The sequence below is a fragment of the Bos taurus genome, chromosome 17 (assembly GCF_002263795.3).
Source record: "Bos taurus isolate L1 Dominette 01449 registration number 42190680 breed Hereford chromosome 17, ARS-UCD2.0, whole genome shotgun sequence".
Classification (NCBI taxonomy): Eukaryota; Metazoa; Chordata; class Mammalia; order Artiodactyla; family Bovidae; genus Bos; species Bos taurus.
In genome coordinates this window covers 25009655-25034473 of record NC_037344.1, presented here as the reverse complement: position 1 = coordinate 25034473, position 24819 = coordinate 25009655, and the positions used below count along the sequence as shown (strand labels likewise).

Here is a 24819-nt window from a genome sequence, read left to right as displayed (position 1 = left end):
TTCTGAAATTTTCACAGGTAATAAATTCAGGACTTTGCATAGTGCATGAACTCTGCTTCACCTCAAGGGTAACTTCCAGCTTATGAAATTAAGTTCATCTTTGCACAAACCATTCTTAATAAGCAAATGATGTCCAAAATTGATATACAGTTTACATCATAACTAAAAAATAAATGTATTGGTAGCTAGATTCTTAGGTAAGATGGTGACTATTTAGGGGTGTCAGAGTTGCTAGACCTAAAGTGTCAATGTTTATCTCTTATTTTAGAAATGGTTCATTTTACTCATTTATTGATGTACATTTGTAATCCACAAAACTACACTTGCCGATTTCTTATCTCTTAAAATACCCTTGGGTTTATCTTTTAATTTAATAGATATTTAATAACTACAAAGCATATTGTAAGCATTGCATGCCTATATAGATTAAACTAAAAATAAAACACTTGGTTGTATGACATATTTCTTATATGAATGTTCTGAAGGCTTTTTTGAGTCATTTATTTCAGTTTCCTTTCTAAAAGATTAATCAAGTTTACAGGTGGAAATCTCCTTCTCCAAATTAACTCTTTCTAGATATATTCTATAATCTCTTAACTCTGTCAAAGTAGAATAAAAAGGTATATTGTTTGATGAAAGGAAAAAAAAATAAATTTAACATGAGGGTGGTGTGAAGAATATGCAATAAATATAAGAACTCAAGATTACATTGCTCTGAGCTAATGTAGTTAGAAAGACAATCTATATTATACTAACAGAAGGCTTTTGGTCTTTATAATTCATAATAAAGCATAGCATGTAATGGTTTTAATTATATACATATCTAATTTTAAATATTTTTGTAATTTTTGAGAGGGGGAAACATAATATGAACAATATGCAACTATATTGAAAAAGAAAAGCAAATATGGGGAAGTGGGAAGATAAAAAAAAACAAAACAGCAACTTTTAATAGTTAATGCAACTATGCTCATTTCAAAACTTCAGGGTTAAAGAGAAAAAAAAATTCTTTAGAGACATTTTTGAAGAGAATCTTCAAAAATGGTTTGAGAATGAGACAGAGGAAAGTTAAAAGAACTGATTATTCAGCTGGAAAGATCTCTAATGGGGGCTTGCTTTTAAATGCTCTTTAAGTTTATCATAGGCGTTCACACAGGGAACAGAGAGCAGGTGTTTCAGACTCCTACAAGGGGGAACGGGCTTAAACTCTTGTGTGCTAGGTTGACTTTATACATAAAGAAGTGTCCTGACCGTGAGACTCATGAAACATTTGAATGACCTCCCAAGTCGCTTACTGATCTCAGCTTCTAGAGGTTTTTCACTGTAGTGGAGAGTCTCAATCATGTGGGATATTTGAAGGCTGTTCTTTCTTTCAGTGGCAGAAATAGATTAGATCACTTCGGAAGCTTTATTTATTGCTTTAGCTTCTGTGATCTACACTGTCATAAAGTATAAAGGGTATTATGCTTCTTGTTATGAAAGCAGAGGAATGTGACTATCCAAATGATTAAATTATCATTTTAATATATCATAAAAAATTATTTTTCACCAGACTATTATTAAACGATATTATGCTGAATAAACAGAATACCACTAGTGATTTTTTCAATTATTTTTGAAATATACATATTTACAGTCATTCTTCTTAAGTCATTAGAATTTTTAACTGTCCAACAGTTTAATATCATACTTTACAAATTACTAAAGGCAACAACATGATTCTCCAATATAAGAAAAAATTTGCATCATGGAACTTTCATTGAAATTGTACATATATGCTGAAAATATACATGTATATATGGTAAATATACACATACATATATGCTAAATTATGAGAAGATGGGTATTTGAATCTCTTCTACATTAATAATAATTTTTCATATGTAGTTAAGACTGTAAAATAGCTGTCTTAAATGTAACATTCTTATGACTCATTAGGAAGAATAAATGCAGTGAATGAATCAAGGTGAAAAGGAATGGCAATCATCCTTTTCCTATTACTTTTGATTTGACTGAAAGTAAAATATTTCATTCATATCAAGTAATTAAATCCCCACATATGCTAATGAACAGCTAAGGAAAAATACATTTGTGAAATGAAAAGAAAAAGCAGAAATTTTTCAACTATGCTTTGATAATTCCAAAATATATATAGAATACATCAGAAAGCATAGAGATTCAATGTATTTGACCCATAGTCTCTAGCCTGAAAAGTAACAGATGCATTGACATAATAGTTAATACTGTGGAACAACTGTCCTTGGTACAGAGCCTAAAACGTAAAAAGATTGATTTTTTTTTTTTTATTGTGTGCTGCTTGTTCAACCTTAATCCATACAACACCTAAAGAATAATCATTGTTCAGTATTCAAACTTCTTAAAAGTTTTGAAACAAGATGTATATAACTGTAACTTTAGTAAATAAAACTTTTTATTTTCTCTAGCTTGTCTAGCAATCCTTAACATTTAGGAAATTAACTTTTGAAGTAAAAGAAATCTTCCCTCTCCATTCTAATTTCTTCTGACCATCCACCTCAGTCCTTACACTTGTCTTATTCACATTTGCATTCCTGAATTAACACATAGGTGGGAAAAGGTAAATTTAATGAAAGGTGGTTTATATTCTTCAGAGCACTAGTGGAATAGGTGCACTTTAAATAAAAGCAGCACACATGTAACCCTAAGCAACAATAAGGTAAACCTTTTAAGCTTTTGTTTATATTTCAGATATTAATTATAACTGTGAACTATTTTCATAATACTATTTCTTTTGGTACTCTAAATCAAATAAACATATAATATCTATGCTAATAGCTTTTTTCATAAGTGATCTTTTAACCTAATTAGAAATACTTTACTGATTTAAACCTGTGTTAGGTTCACTAATTTCTGTATTTATACTAAGATGCAGATTTTCAGTATAATTCATTTTTTTCACATAGTGTTGGCTTATAGGTTGAAATTGGAGAAGGAAATGGCAACCCACTCCAGTGTTCTTGCCTGGAGAATCCCAGGGACAGGGGAGCCTGGTGGGCTGCCGTCTATGGGGTCGCACAGAGTTGGACATGACTGAAGTGATTTGGCAGCAGCATAGGTTGAAATAGGTTATTCCTGACTTTCTTCTGGTTTTGAACTTTGTAGAATGATGGTTCTTATAAATCAATAGTTTCTGATTTATACTGTTTAAGAAAAAACTTCAACCTGTAAGTAATATCTCCAACTTATTTTGAAAACAAAAATTATATCATTTGTAAGATGATGGTATATTCTGGGTTCTCGGAAAAGTGCAAGAGTATGTCTTCTGTAGTTATTAATAGTGTTCTCTTTCAGCCACACAGTTGTTCAGTTTAGACAATAAGTTATTTGATCACAGGAACTATATGTTCTAATTCATTTTATAAGCCCAAGTTTCTATGATGGCTAAATATTTTAATTTCCTGGAGAATTTTAAATCTTGATTGATATATACAAAATAAAGCATTCATTCATATTTATCAAGTTTATCATGAAGCAGAGAATTTGAACGCAAAGGCATATGGAAAAGTAGGATTTGATTTTTTGAAAAAAGCAAAGTTTCTATTTGCTCTAGAGTACTATGTGTAGCATTATGACCAGGTAAGTTATAATAGCTACCATGTGGACTCCTGTTACAGCTAACTCATTTTATAATTCATAATGTTATATATTATAAAATACATTTTGATTATTTTCAATACCAGTTAGTACACAGAATAAGTATATGCTTGTTTTCACTTTCATTTCTGTCAGTGGTGGTACCTGATTTTTATAATTTTATTTGATGTCTTTTCTAATAGGTGAACAAATGAAGAAATGCTTGATGATCTGGTCAGGAACTGAGTTTCTGAGGAGAAATAAGTAAGATAGTCAGCAAAAATAAATTAAGAATAACATATAATTTGAAAATCTACTTGAAATGAGTAGAAATACTGTACAAGAGAAATTGAACTCATCAGCATGTTCTTACCCTCGTAAGAAACAGTAAAAATATAACTATTCACCGGATTGAAACAGTTCAGTTATGCTATTTAGCATAGCTCTTAATTTCTAATGAGATAGACATACATGTATTTTTTAATTACGATTGAACTATCTTGATTTTTAGCACATTTTTATTATATATCTTATGTGCCAGATACTGAGCTAAAAGACAGTTTCTCTTCTCATTGTGCTCGAGGTCAAATATTACAAAGATAATGAATAACTGGGAAGAAATAGCCTTTATTTTTTATAAATAAATAAAAACAAGATCATAAATCTACATGATTGAATCTGGATATTATGCTTCAAAACTCAATAGCACATTCAATAATATCTTTTACTCCCCTCCGCCTCTTCCCACTTTAGGAGAAAACTGATTCCTTTGAGGAGATAACATTTACCTTAAAAAATTATAGGCCATAAAAAGATTTGATCTTCATATGATTCTAAAAAATTAAATAAAACAAAACTTAAAAATGTGAATCATCCTTTAATTTTTAACTACATAAACACTTCCTGATATAGTTTTCTCTTATTATATGTAGATTAAGAGTATGAAATATAGAGCTTATTAAATTAAATATATATCTAGTATTCATAGATATACTGAAGACTTATTCTGCAAATGTAAGGACTACAAATTTTTCCTCTATTCTGTGTATAGACAGTGAAGTGGGGATTGTTTTGTACATAACCTTAAAAAGTTAATAACATAATTGAAGATTGGTATTTAAAGCTCACATTTCACTTGCAAAACCGATTTGTATAAATGTCAAAATTGTCATTTTCAGAAAGTCAAACAGCAGAATGACTATGACTATTAGAAGCCAAAGGGACACGGAAATATTTTGCCATCACAGGGGTCTTTTACGGGGATACAACTTATTTCTTACTGTATTTGCTTCTTTTACAATAATGTACAATTCTAACCATCAAAAGTCAGGCTGTTTTTCTTAGAGTATTTTTCTTTTCTTTTTCACAGCACGGAAAAGGATATGCTAGTCAATTCTACAGGACTTACCTGAAGCAGCATGATTTGCACAAAGTCGACCAACAAAAGCATCAACTTTTCAACTTCATTTATCTTGGCCATCCAGTTAGTTGTGTGTAACTGAGTATTAGATTGCCGGCAGAGTATCATGGCCAATTATAGGACCTAATTGCTCTCAGCAGGCCTGAGAAATGAGTTGAAATGTGCAGAACTGTAGAAACTTTAGGCAACTGATTTTGCCTCTCCGATCAGTGTGTGCCTGTTTACAGCACTATATATCTTTCTCTCTCCAAATGTCACTGAGCCCTTTAGATGTTTATATTCACCACGAGAAGCCAGTCATAAAGATAAAGGAAATTTGTGCATTATAAATGCAATATCACTGTTTTAAACTTGACTGTTTTATATTATTTTTGTGTGATCAAGTGTTCCCCAAACTATTCCAACTTTACAAAAGAGATTGTGATTATGTTCTTTTCACTTGTGGGTTATAAAAAATGTTGTATTCTGAAGACCCACAAAATATCAAAGACATTCTGTAGTTTATACACCGTGTTGCAAAGTGTTTACTGTACTATTTCAAAGCTTCTAAATAAATATAAAATATATATATTATATTATATAATTTTCCTAAAATGTGGTACAACTCAGTTGGTTTTTAAATGGATTCATACAATCCGCATCATATAATAAAATAAAAGGTAATTCAGGGTCCCAAAGATAAACATACGAAGGAAAAGAAAATCATTAATAGTTTCCTCCCAGTTTTCATATCTTTTTCAACCCTGTTTTTCCTTGTTTAAAAAAAAATGAAGCTCCAAGCTACAAAATTTTGTCAAGAACTTGTACTGAATTTTCAATGCCAAAGATATAGCTGTGGATGTTATCAAAAGAGCACTGAACATGTACTCTCAAAATATCTAACAATCTAGATAATTTCAATTCTACTTCTATGGCTTTGAATTTAGAATCATTTAAAGCTTTTATAAAGAATCTATACATTTACCTGTATTTGTTGTTAGCAAAAAAAAAAAAAAAAGCACTGGTGTCTGTACATTTTGTGGTGTAAAATATGTAGCTGAAAATTACTATTTTAAATGAAGTCTTCAATCATACAACTCACATAGAATTTTATTTTACATAGTTTTGCATAGCTTCATGACTTCTAATACACGCTACACATATAAAATCTATAACTCTATATGAATATATAGAGATACATAAATATCTAAACTGGTAAAGAATAACTATAAGATATAAAGGATCTCTAAATTTAAAACAGATAAATTTGGGATAGAAACATGGTACATTACTGTTTCAGCATTATCTTATGTGTGAGAATTATAGTTTAAATGTAGTCATTATTTTATTAAAGAGAAAATTCTTCATGAGTCAGCCTTGAAAAGTGAAGTTTTCCTTTTATGTTTATGTCAACAAGTTGATTATTAAATTTAGTAATCTGCATTTTCCTCTTTTACATATATTCCTTTTATTATACTGCTGTTTATTGCTTGTTAAAGTATGAATAAGAAAGGGAAAATCAGAAGATGTGATAACCTTCTAAGCAAAAACCAGCTTTTTCACAGTTCCTCTCTAAAAAACTCCTTCAACATTATATCTAAATACTTTCCCAACCCAAATTGCGGACTGATTCTGAAATATTTTCCTTAATTTTAACTGATCACATGTTCAATGATAGTTTGAGCCAGACTGTTATTAAAGAACAGACAAAACTTGACACATAACAAATGTCTTCCACTTAATTTTATGTCATTTGAATGGGGATATTTTCCTAGATTTAACAATAAAATGCATATAAATATGCATATATATTCCTAGGTCATTGCTGTGCATATTTGAGTGATATCTTGGTATCACTTATTTGTCTTATCAAAATAGATATTAGTATTCACAATCCCAATCAATTTATGTAACAAAATAATCTGTGTAATGTTCCAGGCTTTGGGGGACCTTTTAAAAATATTTGAAGCTAATCCATCACATATGACACAAAAAGCACACACATTCACTAGAGGCAGCAGTGAAATTTTCTCAAAACTTTTGCATTACTACGTTAATATTTTGGGTGATAGACTATTTTAGTAAGAAACTATGTGTTTTTAAATAATTTAACTGAACAAAAAGTCTGTTCATTGTAATTGTGTTTTAAACAAGAAAATTATTTTCTTGTTGAATCACTCTGCTTTAATTAAAACATTTCACTCACAATTTTACAAATATGGGGGGAAGCCCACATCCATCAGACTTATTACATGTGTTGAAAATATGTTATACTCTAAGAGTTACACTAATTCGTCTGACCAAGACTTTATTTAATCATTTAGTCTTTCATATCATTGAATATAATCCCCCTTGAATCAACTTCTCATATCATATGTTTGTCTGTTTTTTTAATATATTGTAGTAAACACATACTAATTTGCATTTTAGTTTTTAAATTTTATGATCTTCTAAAACAACAAATTTTTTGCCTAATCTGTGATACAACTAGAATGATTTAAACATGAAATATTAAGTGATTAGTTATTAATCTGTTCATTGCAACCAGCATAAATCAGAAGTTACAACACAGTAAGCTTATGACTTTATTAAATTGGCCAAAATGTTAGCTACCAGTGAGGGGGATTTTAAGATGGAAAGATTCAACCAACCAATAATGAAGTTTTCCAAATGAACATTTACTAGGTTTGTATGAAAAGAAAATTTAGAATAAGTTTTCTATTTAATCTAGCCATCCTTATATCCAATCTTCCATAATTTTGTACATATCAATGCAAAACAATAGCCAAACTATTAGACAATATTCCATCAATGAATTATTTCAGAAAAGAATAATCATGACATTTACTCCTTGTTAACATGGTTAGTTTTAGAGTAGTAAAAAGTCGATATTTTCCTGTGGAAACAGTGTCTTGATGTTTCAAAGGTATGTCAAATGACAATTTTTAGAAATATTTCATCCATATATAAAATTCTAATTTTTAACTTGTGAACATAATTTTGTGAAATCATTTTAAATAAGATATTTAAATATTGCATCAGAATTACTTTACAGATATAAGACGTCTGTATCATTACAAGCGTATCATCTATCTTAGTAAATACTAAGGAGATATGAATATTTATTTTATGAAGATATTAAATGCAATGCCTTTATCAAACATTGCAAATTAAGTGCTACAGTAGAAGGTTTAAATATTTTAATTATTTTTTCTTAATAGTGTTATAATTTGCTGTCAGATCTTTTGTAATGTAGAAACCCTCCTGCATCTCCAGTAAGAGGAAGAAAGAAAATCCTTACAGTTTTTGACATAAATTTCAATAGCTGTGCATTAATTGTACCATTTAACTTCCAAAAGTTATTTACTGGAGTAAAGTTCATCTTTAATATAATTATTCAGTCAAAATGTTGCAAGTGTTCAGCAAGATAAAATAATTCATGTCACTGACTGATACTAGTACTGTTATTTGTCATTGCATGTGGTTTTTTTTCCTCCCCTTTACATTTCTGTGTGTGTTTAATATCCAAGGAATTCAAAAATACTGAAAACATTGATATACTTAATAATTTTTCTGAAAATCTTATATTTTTCATATTGCAATTTCTTAGGTTATCTTTTTCAACTCAAATTTTGTAGTGGTAAAGGCTTTGCACTTAACATCCTTTTTATGTTCCTTTTTAACAAGGAAAAACAGAAAATTACAAAATTCCATATTTTTTATGCCATGGAGTAGTAAAATTACTTTATATATTGTTAGCATTTCAAGGAATATCCCTCAAACAAAACAACAAAACCCTAAGACAGTAATTTGTGAAACTACTGTTAGGTATTTTTATTTTCTTCTAAAACTTGGCATAGGTTTTAGATTACAGCGTTCTATGAGAATGGGTGGTGGTGGTTGTTTGTTGTTTAGTCACTAAGTTGTATCCAACTCTTTGCGACCCCAGGGACTGTAGCCTGCTAGGCTCCTCTGTCCGTGGGATTTCCCAGGCAAGAATACTGGTGTGGGTTGCCGTTTCCTTCTCCAGGGGATCTTCCTGACCCAGGGACTGAACCTAAGTCTCCTGCATTTTCAGGCGGGTTCTTTACCACTGAGCTACCAGGGAAGTCTGTGGGTTGCTGGGTGCCGCCAGAGTATTGCAGGCAATAATATGACTAAAATTCTAATACCTTTAGTGTGCATGCATGTATTTCTAACCACCGCTATTTTTAAGTATTTGTAAAATTAGAAAAATGGCTTTTATTTCTTGAAAACTTGTCACATGCTTAGTTTGAAGTTTTACACTCGAGATGTTTTTGAGTTGCATGAGAATAATGCATTAATAATGCAAAAAAAATTAAATTTTCACATGAGACTCAAAAATTTCTGAGTGACAGAACTCAGACTTCCAATACATTCATACATGCTTAAGCTGAAAGTAAGCAGGGAATTTCAGCTCTAAACACATTTTTGAGACAGTTATCTGTGAGTGAAAACAGGGTATTATAACAAAAGATGAGTTTAAATCTTAACTATAGTGTTTGTTACTGTGAATGCTATAATAATACATAAGTAAAATGAGTGTAAATGTAATATATTATTTTATACTGCTGTATACATATGAAATAAATAAAACTAGGATACATATTATGCCATTTTTCCATGCATGGGTCTTCCACTTACGCCTGTGGGAGCTTTCAATAAAAATCAGTGGCAAAATGTGGCCCTAAGTTTAAAAACAACTAATGTTAATTTAGTAATTTTAGTCTTAATATAACAGGTCTAAGGGGACATCTGTTCAAAACCAAGTCTTATTTGAAGCAACATATGCTAGGTTTAAAGGATTTCACTATATTTATAGTTTTGAAAGTAGGCATTTAGTTCCATATGAGTCTCATGATAGCCTCAATGAATATTTTATACATGTATTTTTCCACCTGTTATATTTTCTTTTTAATTTTTTTAAGTTGTAGTAATACAAAAGTCCACAAGGATTAAAACAACATTATATTTAGGATATGAGTGCCTTCAAGCAATAAAAGAAAAAAATTTTATCTGAAATTTTAGAAGCAAACTGTTTCATATTTAAAGTCAATGGAAACATTAAAAAGAAATCATTTGGGTATCATTGCCCAAGCTGAAAACATGAATTAAGGTATAGAATTTTTTATAATGTAAAATAATCTGAATGAATCTTATAGAAATTTATGTTTTTTAATAGCTAAAAAGTAATAGAAAAAATGTGTGCTTCTTAATCCCATGTGTGGTTTGCATAAGTTATTTTCTTGAGTTCAAACTACACACATCTGGACAGAGGTTCATGTTATGAAACACAAAGAGAAGACCAAGTATATGAACATGTAGTAAAGCCAACCTGATAATGGAAAAGAACTAATAAAAGATGCAGGAATGATGGTTCTCAGTTAAATGTTAACAGCTATAACTACAAGTAGCTTTGGTTCCCCTGTGCACCTGGATCTCCTACCCCTTACTGTTATCTGCTCTGTGAATCATATCATGTACTCGTCTATTTAATCCAGATTATGAATTTTCAGAGGTAAAGTTAAATTTTATTAGATTCTCAACATATATTAAGGTTTGACAATGAGGGGATGTAACATGGTAATATCTGTCTTCAAGAAAATTCTATTAATAATTTGCTTTGGGAACCAAAGATATAAGAGGAGACTATTAAATAATAAAATGATCAAATAAGTCAGTGATCACATTTGTGGTCAAAGCCAACATTGAGTTGTGAGAGCAATTCAATATATTAAGGCGGTAGCATAAGATCAAAAATAAGTACTTAGGACACGAAAAACGTCAGTTCAGTTCAGTCGCTCAGTAGTGTCTGACTCTGCGACCCCATGGACTGTAGCACACCAGGCCTCCCTGTCCATCACCAACTCCCGGAGTTTATTCAAACTAATGTCCATTGAGTCAGTGATGCCAAACAACCATCTCATCCTCTGTTGGCCCCTTCTCCTCTCACCTCTCACCTAACCCTAACCCAGCATCAGGGTCTTTCCCAATGAGTCAGTTGGCCACACATTAGGTGGCCAAAGTATTGGAGCTTCAGCTTTACCATCAGTCCTTCCAATTAATATTCAGGACTGACTTCCTTTAGGATTGACTGGTTTGATCTCCCTGCAGTCCGAGGGACTCTCAAGAGTCTTCTCCAACAATTCAAAAGCATCAATTCTTCGGCGCTCAGCTTTCTTTATAGTCCAGCTCTCACATCCACACATGACTACTGGAAAAACCATAGCTTTGACTAGATGGACCTTTGTTGGCAAAGTAATGTCTATGCTTTTTAATATGCTGTTTATGTTGGTCATAGCTTTTCTTCCAAGGAGCAAGCATCTTTTAATTTCATGGCTACAGTCATCATCTGCAATGATCTTGGAGCCCCCAACAATAAAATCTGCCACTGTTTCCATTGTTATCCCCATCTATTTGCTATAAAGTGATGGGACCAGATACTATGGTCTTAGTTTTTTGAATGCTGAATTTTAAGCTAGCTTTTTCACTCTCCTCTTTCACTTTCATCAAGAGGCTCTTTAGTTCTTCTTCACTTTCTGTCATAAGGGTGGTGTCATCTGCATATATGAGGTTACTAATATTTCTCCCAGCAATCTTGATTCCAGCTTGTGCTTCATCCAGCCCGGCATTTCACATGATGTACTTTGTATATAAGTTAAATCAGTAGGGTGACAATATACAGCCTTGACATACTCCTTTCCCTATTTGGAACCAGTCCATTGTTCCATATCTGGTTCTAACTGTTGCTTCTTGACCTGGATACCGAATTCTCAAGAGGCAGGTAAGTGATAGGGCCTACATGGGGTCTCATTGATAAGATGGCTCCTTACATTGACCTTGCAAACAAAGATTAAAATCACAGTGATCTGTGAGACTGACCAAATTGTCCAAATGGCATGCTGTTATCTCACTGGAGCCTATCTTCTCAAAGCTGTGAGACCACTAGATTCCAGACCTCTGGCTATGTGACCATCCCTTCAGAAAATTTTTCATTGATGGGATATAAGAAGGACTCCATCAGAAAGGGAGGATGCCTGTTCTCCTTAAGAGCTAGTCACCCTCTCTTTTCCCTCTAATAAATTTCCCTTTTCTTGCCTGACTGCCTGGCTTGCTTTCTTTTTCTCTGCACTTGCCTTACATTCTCGGAGAAGGCAATGGCAACCCACTCCAGTACTCTTGCCTGGAAAATCCCATGGATGGAGGAGCCTGGTGGGCTGCAGTCCAAGGGGTCGCTGAGAGTCGGACACGACCAGTGACTTCCTACTTTCACTTTCCACTTTCATGCATTGGAGAAGGAAATGGCAACCCACTCCAGTGTTCTTGCCTGGAGAATCCCAGGGACGGGGGAGCCTGGTAGGCTGCCGTCTATAGGGTCGCACAGAGTCGGACATGACTGAAGCGACTTAGCAGCAGCAGCCTTACATTCTTGTGCTGAAACCTGGGAGGGAAGATCCACCGCAACTGTGTGGGCTCCTCTCATAAGCCCAGCTCCAGTGGTCCCCTAGCTCAGACCTTGCTGAGAAACTGAGTGAGCTCTGGGACGTGACTCTCCACTTGCCTTGTGACTGACATCCACTCACCGGCCCACATTTCATCCATCAGTTGCAAGAGTGAGTGAAATCCCATTCCCTCGGATCCTCTCTCTGTCACCTCTTTTCCAAGTCCTAGCACTAGGCGGGAGGATCCCCATGGCCCTCAGGCCCTCTGCCTTGTGCCCCATCTGACTTTGGAATAGGGGGCACCCATTTCAAAGCAGAGTATTATTACTCTCTGAAAACGTCCTGAGAACGGGGACGCCTTTTTTCTAGGACTTTTCTCCTCACTTTCTCTCACCCTTGTCTAACCTTCCTATTTGGCCACAATGGGAAATTCTCAATCCCAGCCCTCAAAATCTAATCCTCTAAGATGCTTTCTCCAAAACCTAAAAACCTTGGGCTTCCAAGAGGAGATAAGACCAAAAAGACTTATTTACTATTCTGGCCTAAATAGAGACTTGATAACAGGTCCCAATGGCCAGAAAACAGAACTCTTGATTGTAATACTCTATGGAACCTTGATAACTTCAGCCACTGCTGCAAGGGAAAGTGCTTAGAAATCCCTTATGTTCAGGTTTTCTTCGCTCTCTGCTCTCTCTGTGAATCCTGTTCTGCTTGTCAAATACTCTTGGCCCACTCTGAGCCACATCCTCCTAATAAAATGTCTCCCGATCACTGTTTAGAATTTTCTTCTTCCTTCCACCCTTTGGACCACAGCCCACACCCTATAGCTCCCAATCCCCTTGCAGCAGCTCCAGATCCACCTTTTGGATTCCACCTTTCTGGAATCCTCCAGTTCCACAACCCCCACCTTAAGTCCCCTCCTCCCTCCCTCCTTCTCAGCAGGCCTCCTCCAAAGCTGCAGCTCCCAATACCCCTCCCCAGCCTGTGCCTGAGATAAGCAGAGACCTCAGCCCCACCCTCTACCTTGAGGGTCCCAAGGCTTTACCCTGACCTCCCTAGATCTCTTCCCCATACTGGTCTAAAGTACTTTAAATCAGGAAACTTCACCGCAGGATTCCGCTCCTTCCCTGCCCCAGTTATCCCTTTACAGGAAGTAGCTGGAGCAAAAGGCATTGTTTGGGTTCATGTCCCATTCTCCCTCATCAACCTATCTCAGATTGAAAAGCATCTTGGCTCCTTCTTCTCAGACCCAGTTAATTATCTAAAAGAATTCAAGTATCTTATCCAGTCTTATGACTTAACCCAACATGATATTTACATCATACTTTCCTCCACTCTTCTCCCGGAAGAGAAGGAATGAGTATGGCAAGCCTCTCAGGCGCATGCTGATGAGATACACACTAAACCTGTAGGGGCAATGGCTGTCCCCCGAGATGATACCAACTGGGATTATCAGGCAGGGAGACCTGGATGAGCATATGATTGCTTGCCTAATTGTGGGCCTTCAAAAGGCAGGGCATAAAGCCCATAAAACATCAACTTTGATAAGCTCAGAGAAATAACTCAAAGACTATATGAAAATGTGGCACAATTTCTAGCCAGGTTAATCGAAGCGCTACAAAAATATACAAAATTAGACCTCACTTCAGCAGAGGGCACCATTGTCCTTAACACCCGTTTTATCTCCCAGTCATCCCCAGATATCCAAAAGAAACTAAAAAAGGCAGAAGGCCTCAAACCCCTCAATGAGACCTTTTAAATTTAGCCTTTAAGATTTTCAATAACCAGGAAGAACAGGCAAATCTAGAGAAGGCCCAGTGAGATCAGGCCAAATACCACCTTTTAGCCACTGCCCTAAATGGCTCCAAGCCTCCATCAACCAACAAAGAAAGGAGGCCCCTGGGCCCTGCTTCAAATGCAGAAAAGAAGGCCACTGGGCCCGCTTATGCCTAAAGCCAAGACCCCCTCCAGGTCCATGTCCCAGCTGTGGCATAAAGGGACATTGGAGGGTCCACTACCCAAATTCCCCTCCAGGGATCCAGACATCCCCTCCTGGTCTTGAGCAGCTCTGCCCAGCTCTGCCTAGCCTCCTTGGGCTTGCCACTGAAGACTGAAGGTGCCCAGGGCCTGAGGCCCTAACTCTCATCACCTCTAAGGAGCCCAGGGTAACTCTTAGAGTGGCAGGTAAGCCAGTCTCCTTTCTCATTGACATGGGGGCCACTTACTTTGCTATGCTTGCCTACTCTGAAAAAACTAAGGTCTCTCAAGTCTCTATTTGGGGGTTTAATATCTATGCCATGAATAACTGAGCCTCTATCTTGCACACTTTAAAATACCCCCTTTTCCCATTCTTTTCTTATACTCTCCAAAATGCCCCACTCCTATTCTTGGGAGAGACCTTCTCTCAAAATTCAAAGCCTCTATTACTATCCCAAGCCCACCCTCTGATCTAGCCTGGTTACTGCTCCTTAACACCCACCACTTCTGACGTGTGTCTACAATAGGTTCCTTTCTGTTTTTCCAGACAAAACTCTATGTGCAATTCTTACCCCCAACTAGGAACTATACCGCCACACCTCTGGAATCACACTTCACATCTCTCCTTCCCTTCAGGCTGATCTATCATGTCTCAGGAACTGCAGGACATTCTCTTACTTTCTTGGGGAGACTCCCTTCTGCATATGGTGTAAATACTCCTCTCGTAGAAGCTACACTAGAGAGTTCACTGTCAGTTTCAGAGACTACTAACAAGTTCCCAGAAAGACACCTATTTGCTATCAACTTCAGGTGTTGTCTTCTTACTCATGGAATATTTTTCTTATGTGGAACCACTACTTATTTATGTCTTCCCACTAACTGGAGAGGAACATGCACCCTGGTATATCTAGCCCCAGAAATTTCTATCGCTCCTAACAATCAGACCCTTCCTATCCCACTAACTCATAACAGACCCAGACAGGCAATTCAATTCTATCCTCTATTAATTAGTTTAGGAATGTCTGCTAGGATTGGGACAGGGACCGCAGGACTCACAACCTCTTTAAATTACTATCAAAGCCTTTCTGAAGACCTCACTGACAGCCTAGAAGAAATAGCTAACAGCCTTATCACTATCCAAAACCAGCTAGATTCCCTGGCAACCATGGTCCTCCAAAACAGAAGAGGATTAGACCTCACAGCAGAAAAAGGAGGCCTATGCCTATTTTTGGAGGAAGCCTGTTGGTTCTACACCAATAAATCAGGCATTGTGAAGGAAGCAGCAAGAAATCTGACAAACGGCCTCGAGAATACGCCAACACATCAGCAGTACATGGGAAAACTGGGTAAGCAATTGGAATTGGATGTCCTGGGTCCTACCTTTTCTAGTTCCTCTCCTTTTATTTACCCTAATTCTAACTTTCTGCTCATGTTTAATGTGTCTTTTTTCAAAATTTCTTCAGGATCGCTTACAAGCCTTCACCAACCAAACTATCTACAAGCTACTTCGAACTCAATCTGATTATCAAAAACTTCTCAAAGCTGTGAGGCCACCAGATTCCAGATCTCCAGCTATGTGGAGAACATCCCTTCAGAGAATTTTTCATTGGTGGGTATAAGAAGGACTCCATCAGAAAGGGAGGATGCTACTTCTCCTTAAGAGCCAATCACCCTCTCTTTTCCCTCTAATAAATTTCCCTTTTCTTGCCTGATTGCTTGGCTCACTCGCTTTTTCTTTTGCATTCACCTTACAGTAAAGTGATTTGGTATTCCTATCTCTTGAAGAATTTTCCATAGTTTGTTGTGATCTACACAGTCAAAGGCTTTCGTGTAGTCAGTAAAGCAGAAGATGTCTTTCTGGAATCTCTTGCTTTTTCTATGATCCAATGGATGTTGACAATTTGATCTCTGGTTTCTCAGCCTTTTCTAAATCCAACTTCAACATCTGGAAGTTCTCAGTTCACATACTATTGAAGCCTTACTTGGAGAATTTTGAGCATTATGTTGCTAGTATGTGAGATGAGTGAAATTATGCAGTAGTTTGAACATTCCTTGGCATTGCCTTTCTTTGGGATTGGAATGAAAACTGACCTTTTCCAGTCCTGGGGCCGCTGCTGAGTTTTCCAAATTTGCTTGCATATTGAGTGCAGCACTTTCATAGCATCACGTTTTAGGATTTGAAATAGCTCAACTGACATTCTATCACCTCCCCTAGCTTTATTGGTTGTGATGCTTCCTAAGGCCTACTTGACTTTGCACTCCAGGATGCCTGGCTCTAGGGGACTGATCACACTGTCATGGTTATCTAGGTTATGAAGATCTTTTTTGTATAGTTCTTCCGTGTATTCTTGCCACCTTGTCTTAATATCTTCTGCTTCTGCTAGGTCCATGACATTTCCGTCCTTCACTGTGCCCATCTTTGCACGAAATGTTCCCTTGGTATCTCTTGGTATACTAGAGATCTCTTCAAAAGAATTAGAGATACCAAAGGAACATTTCGTGCAAAGATGACATCAGATCAGATCAGTTGCTCAGTCGTGTCCGACTCTTTGAGACCCCATGAATCACAGCATGCCAGGCCTCCCTGTCCATCACCAATTCCTGGAGTTCACTCAGACTCACGTCCACCGAGTCAGTGATGCCATCCAGCCATCTCATCCTCTGTCGTCCCCTTCTCCTCTTGCCCCCAATCCCTCCCAGCATCAGAGTCTTTTCCAATGAGTCAACTCTTCGCATGAGGTGGACAAAGTACTGGAGTTTCAGCTTTAGCATCATTCCTTCCAAAGAAATCCCAGGGCTGATCTCCTTCAGAATGGACTGGTTGGATCTCCTTGCAGTCCAAGGGACTCTCAAGAGTCTTCTCCAACCATAATAAAGGACAAAAATGAAAAATGTAGCATAGAAAAATATCAAAACATCATTTGTGATAAAAGCCAATAGTTCTTTGTGAAATATTTTTTTCAGATACATGTGTGAACTAGGTCACACTGTGAAATGTATTTCTTACTGTGAACATTGCCCTAAATGTTAGAAAAGCACTGCACCATATGATCTATATTTCAAATTTAAACTTATTTAATGGCTGTGAAAAGACAAGCAAGATCTTTTTGAAAAGTTACTTCACATCTGAATTTTTACCTTTTAAAATATGGGGAAGTATACTAACTAAGCTGTAGAAGAGAATTGGGTGAATTGATGTATGCTAACACACAATAAGTGGCATATTTTATCATTAATATTTTTTCTATTACTTTATTCTTGGTTACCTAAAGTATGGAATACAGTCTGAGAATGGAAATAATTCCTTTCTGGAAATTCCAGACTGCTTCAGAGTTTTATTTAAGCAATACTAATTTCAAAACTTCAAGATGAAAATATACCTAAGTTTGGTACCCACTCATCAGCTCAGTCCATAGGTGCCTCTTTATTTCTTGGTGATATGGTGTCCAGGAAATCAAAAATCACAGCCACTGACTTTGAGTCGTCTCTCTCGACCCCTTTTTGACAATCTCAAGTTGCTGTCTGTCCATACTAATGAAAAGTGTATAAGTATGATTGCCCTGATCTTGGGTGGCCGCAGCTTGCAGTGGCTTAGAGCAGGGCCCGGGTTCCCAGCTGGAGATTGAGGTTGGGTCGCAGTGGTAAAAGCACCAATGTTTAGCCACTAGACCAGTGGTCAGTGGTAAAGGCCCTGGCTCTTGGGCTTTGAAGAAAAGAATTTCCATAAAGACAAAAAGTAGTGAAGAAAGTAAAGTATTTATTAAGAGGAAAAGAGTACAGTAAATGTGGATAGACATGGGGGAGACTCAGAGGGAGAATCCCTGAGCCATACCCTCCTGACAGTTTGAATTATTTCTGTGGGGCATTTCTCCCAGGTTTCCTTTGGTTAATCATTTTGATTCGCCTTGTTCATAGACCATATTTGGTATATCTTAGGATAGTCCCAAGAGATGTGCATATGTCTTAGCCAAGATGGATTTTACTGAAAAGGCCTGTGGGTAGATCATCCCTTGGCATCACTCCCCTTTGGCCTCAAAGAAACCTTTCTGTGAATGTGTGGTCAGGGAGGTCTCCTGACTTCAAGAATGAGAAATGTATGGTCTAAACAGGACCAATGGCACCCCACTCCAGTACTCTTGCCTGGAAAATCCCATGGACAGAGGAGCCTAGTGGGCTGCAGTCCATGGGGTCGCTAAGAGTCAGAAGTGACTGAGCGACTTCGTTTTCACTTTTCACTTTCGTGCATTGGAGAAGGAAGTGGCAACCCACTCCAGTGTTCTTGCCTGATGAATCCCAGGGACGGAGGAGCCTGGTGGGCTGCCCTCTATGGGGTCGCACAGAGTCGGACACAACTGAAGCGACTTACAGCAGCAGCAGCAGTTTTGATCTACAGGAAATGAATCTCCAATTACTTTTCTCTGGGGGCTGGGGAGTCACCTTATCTCCTGCCTCAGCACTAGGCCATATATACTTGATTTTTTAACCTGACCCCAATGTGCTTTCTGAATATCTTTATATTTCCATACAAATAAATGAGTTGGAATTAACTGCCTGACAGAATCACATTTTTTGTATCTGACTTATGTTATAAAAGTGAATGTGGGCAGTATTCACTATCTGCTCAGTGGAAATTGGATTTCTTTGTAATCGTTCTAATTGTAGACTTCTTGAAGTTGTCCTTTCTTAGCTAGGCAGACTGTGTTCTCCAGAGTTGTCCTTCGGCTCTGCAAAAAGTTTAAACATTTTTCTCTCTTTAATCAGTTGGAAGGTTTATGTTCTTGTGAAAAATAGGATTCAAATTTATCAGCTAAAATAAGGCAATTCTTATTCATCTTTGACTAAGTTAATGTTTCTAAGGGAGCATTTATAGTTTAAAGAAAATTTATTAGTCCATGTAAAAATTTCTTTTGAGAATATTGTGTAGATTAAGATACTTTTGTCTTATTTCCTCTTAACTTATGCTCTTCTGAGAGCAGTTGATAATCATTGGGCGACTCCTCAAGGAATCCATTTAGGACTAAGGTACATTTAATTAACACTGCCCTCAGGTAGTCTGGAGCAAATTCCCATTCTCTCCCATCCCCTAATCAGCGCGAATGACTCCTCTTAATCATGACAAAAGGAAGAATACAACTGTTGACAGGGTGAATTGCATAAACCTGAAATTTTGAATTTTATTCTGAAAGTGTGAGACTTTTGTCACTGAGTGTTTCCTAATTAACAATGGGTTGAATGGCCATTTTCAAAGTTTTCTGGCAATTATTTCTCTTAAAATTGATATGCGCTCGTGCGCACGCGCGCGCGCACGCGCGCGCGCGTGTGTGTGTGTGTGTGTGTGTGTGTGTGTGTGTGTGTGTGTATGTGTGTGTGTGATGGGTAGAGGTATTAATTGACACCAAAGAAAGAAAAATGTTTGCAGGGAAGATAAGCTTATTTGTAGAAGAGTCTGATAATTTTATCATTCAAGCTTTATTAAGCTTGTTATCCAAATGGGACCCAATCAGTCTTATGTATTAAAATTCCCAGAGAATTTTAGACTTTTACCCTTATGTCAAATAAAAGTCACTCTACTGTATTCTACTTTATTCTTTGTGTGAAAATTGATGATTATTATTACTTTTTAAATGATATTTCCTCAGTTAATGTTTTCAGTAATTATGTTTATTTGGAAATCATTCTATAAATATGTAATATGTAAATTATAAATATTTTTAAAGTCTACTCTTCTTTTCACATGGAACTTTGGCTAGTGTATTGCCAAAAATGCACTTGATCAATTTAAAAAGGATACAGATTAAATCAAATCCTCTGGCTCTTCCTTTTTTTGTGTGTGACATACACACATGCCATTACCCAATGAAGAGAAAGAAATGCAAATAAAAATAAATAAAGGAAACAATAAATGTAAAAAACTTATTTTGTAACCTACCTTTGCACCTGCATTCAAATAATGTTTTTAGCACTATTTTTTAAAAAGTCGGGCTTCCCAGGTGGCTCAGTGGTAAAGAATCTGCCTACCAATGCAGAAGCTGCAGAAGCTGGTTCAATCCCTGGGTTGGTAAGATCCCCTGGAGAAGGGAATGGCAAACCACTCCAATATTCTTGCCTGGAAAATCCCATGGACAGAGGAAATTGGTGGGCTAGAGTCCATGGGGTAGCAAAGAGCTGGACACAACTGAGTGACTGAGCACGCATGTACACATCCTACCTATGAAGATGAGACAAATGCAGACCAATTGATGAGAGAACATAACCACTATCCTAACTCTTCTCACCTGGACCCTTTCTCTTGACTCAGAATCCTCAGCCTGGGCTAACATATGCTTCTAGTCCCTGTGTCTTATTTTAAGTTGAAATCCTAGGAGCAACTATACTTAAAAATACACAAATAAGTTAAAGCATCTAGAACTTCATTTTATATTTTAAAATTTCAGTGCTTTCCTTGCCACATGCTCATCTGTAAGTATGATTCTCATGTATAAGACACCATGAAATTGGAACTAAGAAACTAAAGACAGTTCTGACTGTCCTTTTAGGATTTATATTTAGAATGTTGCTTTAATATATGCATTTCTATTCGCCTTAGCATGCTAGTTGGCAGTGAATAAGCAAAACTAGAGTCACACAAATATGAAAACATCTCCCAGAGAAATCATATTCAACAAACTGCTGCTTTACCAAGAATAGGTCTGAATAACCTGGTTTTGTAAAATCATCATCATCCCACCTAACAAGTTCACCCAGGGGAGCTCAACTTACTTCAACTAATTTAGTTAAATACTGAAATATAAATAAGGTAGAAAAAGGGTAGTTTAATCATCAGCTATCCACCCTATTAAGGAAATCAACCCTGAATATTCCTTGGAAGGACTGATGCTGAAGCTGAAGCACCAATCCTTTGGCCACCTGATGCAAAGAGCTGACTCACTGGAAAGGAATCCTCATGCTGGGAAAGATTGAGGTAGGTGGGGAAGGGGTCAACAGAGGATGAGATGGTTGGATGGCATCACCAACTGTCTGGACAGGAGTTTGAGCAAGTTCCTGGAGATGGTGAAGGACGTCATCCTTCCCTAACTGCATGGACTGCAGCATGGACCATGCTGTAGTCTACGGGGTCACGAATAGGCATGACTTAGCAACTGAACAACAACAATCCACCTTATTGACGAGGGAGAGACTTCCACCCTAGGGTTATAGAATGAAGAACACATGACACCTGAAGCTGGACAGACAGAGGAAATTGACAACAATCTATTACTTATATATTCTCACAGTTTGGGAGAGAAGGACACCACGCAAAACACAGGACCTCAGTGTTTTTACACTCAGGGATAGAAGGAACACCAGAAGCTATGAGAAATTGACTTTTTTTTTATATTAAAAGGAATGGTTTCTCCTTTGTTCCTATGGGAGAATGTGATTGGCTTGTTTGAATTCTCTGAGGCTGGCAAGGAAATGAAACTTACTGATAAGGAGAACACTTTGCCTAAGGGATCTTGTCTTTGAGTGGAAAATGAGGAAGGTGAGTTTCTGCCATTAATGGCACTCCTGGTTATGCCAGCTGTCAAAGCAGCACATAACACTGGGCCGTAATTTTAGTTCTTATACTATAATTAACTACTTGATGCTTTGCCATCAATTTTTATATTGGTGATTAGCTGAGACTTCCAGGGAGTAAAAGTGCCTCTTTAGGATGTGAAGTAGCCACTTGAGGAGGAAGAAAACCACACAGTGAGGTGATTTTCAAAAACATGAATTTTAGAGGTCTTCCTTTTATGAACAATAAGGGAAACTGAGGAACTTCTGTGACATTGTATGGAGAGTGCTTGTCCCCAGCGGACACGGCTTCAGCGTGATCCATGCCTGTGGCAATAGCAGGAGGTCCTTGTGCTCTCTTTGGTGGGGGGGAGGGGGGGGCGGGGGGCAGGGGGGAGGGGGGAAAGTAGTGCGGGGGTCGGATATTTTATCTCTCAGTTTAACTGGCTGCCTGGGGTTTAGAGGGGACATGGCAGTGCATTGAATGACTTCTTCAAAAACTCAACATCATCTATTTTGAGAAGTGAAAAGAATGCCTTGACCACTATCTATGATCATTGGAATTCTGAAGGTAATAAAGAGTGTTCTGGTGAGGCCTTGAACTGGGGGCTTAGTGCAGATAGTGACATCTTTACCTTTATTTAAAGTTTAGGTCTCTGTGAGGCAAGAGATTTTCAGAGTCCTTTACCTCTTTTTTTTTTTTTAATTAATTTATTTTTGGTTGTGCTAGATCTTTGTTGCTGCACGCAGAGTGGAGGACGGGCTCGAGAGTTGTGGCACACAGACTTAGTTGTTCCATGGTTGTGTGGGACCTTCCCAGACCAGGGATCAAATGGGTGTTCCCTGCATTGGCAGGTGGATTCCTATCCAGTGTACCACCTACGAAGTCCCAAAAGGAACAACTCTCATGTAGCACATATGTGTGTGTGTGCTAATTTGCTTCAGTCACGTCTGACTCAGTGCAACCCTATGGACTGTAATCCTCCAGGCTCCTCTGTCCATGGGGATTCTCCAGGCAAGAATACTGGAGTGGGTTGCCTTGCACTCCTCCAGGGGAACTTCCCGACCCAGGGATCAAACCCTGGTCTCCTGCATTGCAGGCAGATCATTTACTATCTGAGCTACCAGGGAAGCCTGTGGCACATATTAGTTTATTTTTAAAATGTACAGTAAATGGGTATTTACTGGCCCGGGTCTCTGGTCCTAAGGTGACTTCTGGTGTGTAGTCAACTGTGCTGACCCTCAGGTCCCTGTCGTATTAAGAACATAATGGATTAGGAATGGGCAGCAGCAACATTCCACTGAGCTCCAGCACATATAATGGTGACAATATGGTACATAAACTGTATAAAGTCCCATTAATGTTCACTCAGTTGCTCCCAAGAGACTCTCTGGGTTGCCAAGGGGGCTGGGAGTACGCTGACCTCCTCTAGCACTGTGACATCTGACAAGGGATTGAGGAGAAGTGAAGCCCTTCCTCCTGCAGGGTGATATGTTAGAGGGTCCGAGTTTGGTTCCAGGCTGTAGAAAGGAGCCATGATCACTGTGCAGAGCTGGTACAGAACTGGCTGCTTCCATAATGTGAGGAACAAGGGCCAGCTTGGAGTAGGGGCATAGATGTCCAGGGTCTGTGAGAGACTGTTTTCTGAACAGCTTAGCATGTGGCCAACAGTCATCACTCCAAAGGCAAATAGCACAAGGCCAAGGGGGCAGTTTCCTGTATGAGAAGATCATAGGCAACTTGTGGCCTCTGTACATGGCCCAGAGACTCCAGGAGTCGTGAGCAGAGGTTGCTAAAGTCTCTATAGTGAAGGAATCTCTGAGGACACTTAAGGGAGTACCTGCAGATTTCAATCTGAACAGATTCTAGACGTTTTGTTTTAAGGTTCTTGATGGACAGGGATGCCTGGCATGCTGCGATTCATGGGGTCGCAAAGAGTCAGACATGACTGAGCGACTGATCTGATCTGATTAAAGTTGGGCTGATTAGTAAGCAACTGCATAATTGGGCTTAAGTAAAATTGTAGATAAGTAATACGTGGCCTCCCAAACTCCTGAAGACCTGAAAGATGTTGGGTTGTATAAACATTGTAGGTACTGAGAAGGATCAATTTCTGTTTGTTTGTTTTCTTTTTTTTTCAGTCGGGATGGGGCAGCCCTCAGTTTGCCAAAGAATTTTCAGGAATTTAACAGAAGTTCCAGGGCCTACCACTCTGGAGCCAGCAATGGCACATTCCCTTTTTGTGAGCTCCTTTGTCAGAATTTGTATGTCCTAAACATATGTGTGAAATGAATCTCCTCAGATGTCAACAGTGTAATACAATACCTGTGCTCCTGGAGAAGGCTGCATGCAGAAGCAAAGACTGTGTGTGATAGCAAGACTGCTGGGGTCCCATGGGTAGCCTGATAAAGGTATATTACTTTGGAGGTGAAGGCAGCATGTGGCTTAGAGTTTGTTGAAATAGCCATTAAATAAAACATAATAGCCAAATCCCTAATTTTTGTCCATGGGGTTGCAAAGAGTCAGACACCATTGAACAACTGAACTGAACTGAATAGCAAAATCTGTAGCAGTTAAATAGGTACGGATTGTCAATTGGATTAAATCAATAATTTAAAAAACTAAGTACTGAGAACTTCCCTGTGGCTCAGACGGTAAAGGATCCAGCTGCAGTGCAGGGGACCCGTGTTCCATCCCTGGGTCGAGAAGTTTCCATGGAGACGGGAATGGCAACCCACTCCAGTATTTTTGCCTAGAGAATCCCAGTAACAGAGGAGTATGGCAGGCTACAGTCCATGGGTTCACAGAGAGTTGAACACAACTGAGTGACT

At 37.6% G+C, this 24819-nt stretch overlaps 2 protein-coding genes across 3 annotated transcripts in view; both read left to right on the top strand.

Annotated features, from left to right (window-relative positions):
• Positions 1–9643, top strand: part of PCDH10 (protocadherin 10) — a 46387-nt gene extending 36744 nt beyond the window's left edge. For both annotated transcript variants that reach the window (XM_005217564.5, XM_010813744.4), the window contains one exon: positions 4982–9643. In XM_005217564.5, the coding sequence (XP_005217621.1) occupies positions 4982–5001 (20 nt within the window). In that variant the 3' untranslated portion in view covers positions 5002–9643. The remainder of the gene's footprint in view (positions 1–4981) is intronic.
• A 5341-nt stretch (positions 9644–14984) lies between these two features.
• Positions 14985–16274, top strand: LOC112442019 (syncytin-B-like). Its single transcript, XM_024977579.2, has 2 exons — positions 14985–15797; positions 15915–16274. Exons 1-2 carry the CDS (start codon positions 15470–15472, stop codon positions 15971–15973), a joined length of 387 nt encoding a protein of 128 aa, XP_024833347.1. The 5' UTR covers positions 14985–15469; the 3' UTR covers positions 15974–16274.
• Positions 16275–24819: the final 8545 nt, after the last annotated feature.

Bases quoted from the DNA above. Each gene is read 5' to 3' on its own strand.
- LOC112442019 (XM_024977579.2), top strand. From the start codon at position 15,470: ATGTCTGCTAGGATTGGGACAGGGACCGCAGGACTCACAACCTCTTTA. The intron at 15,798-15,914 runs GTAAGCAATTGG...AAATTTCTTCAG, and splicing joins GCAGTACATGGGAAAACTGG to GATCGCTTACAAGCCTTCAC.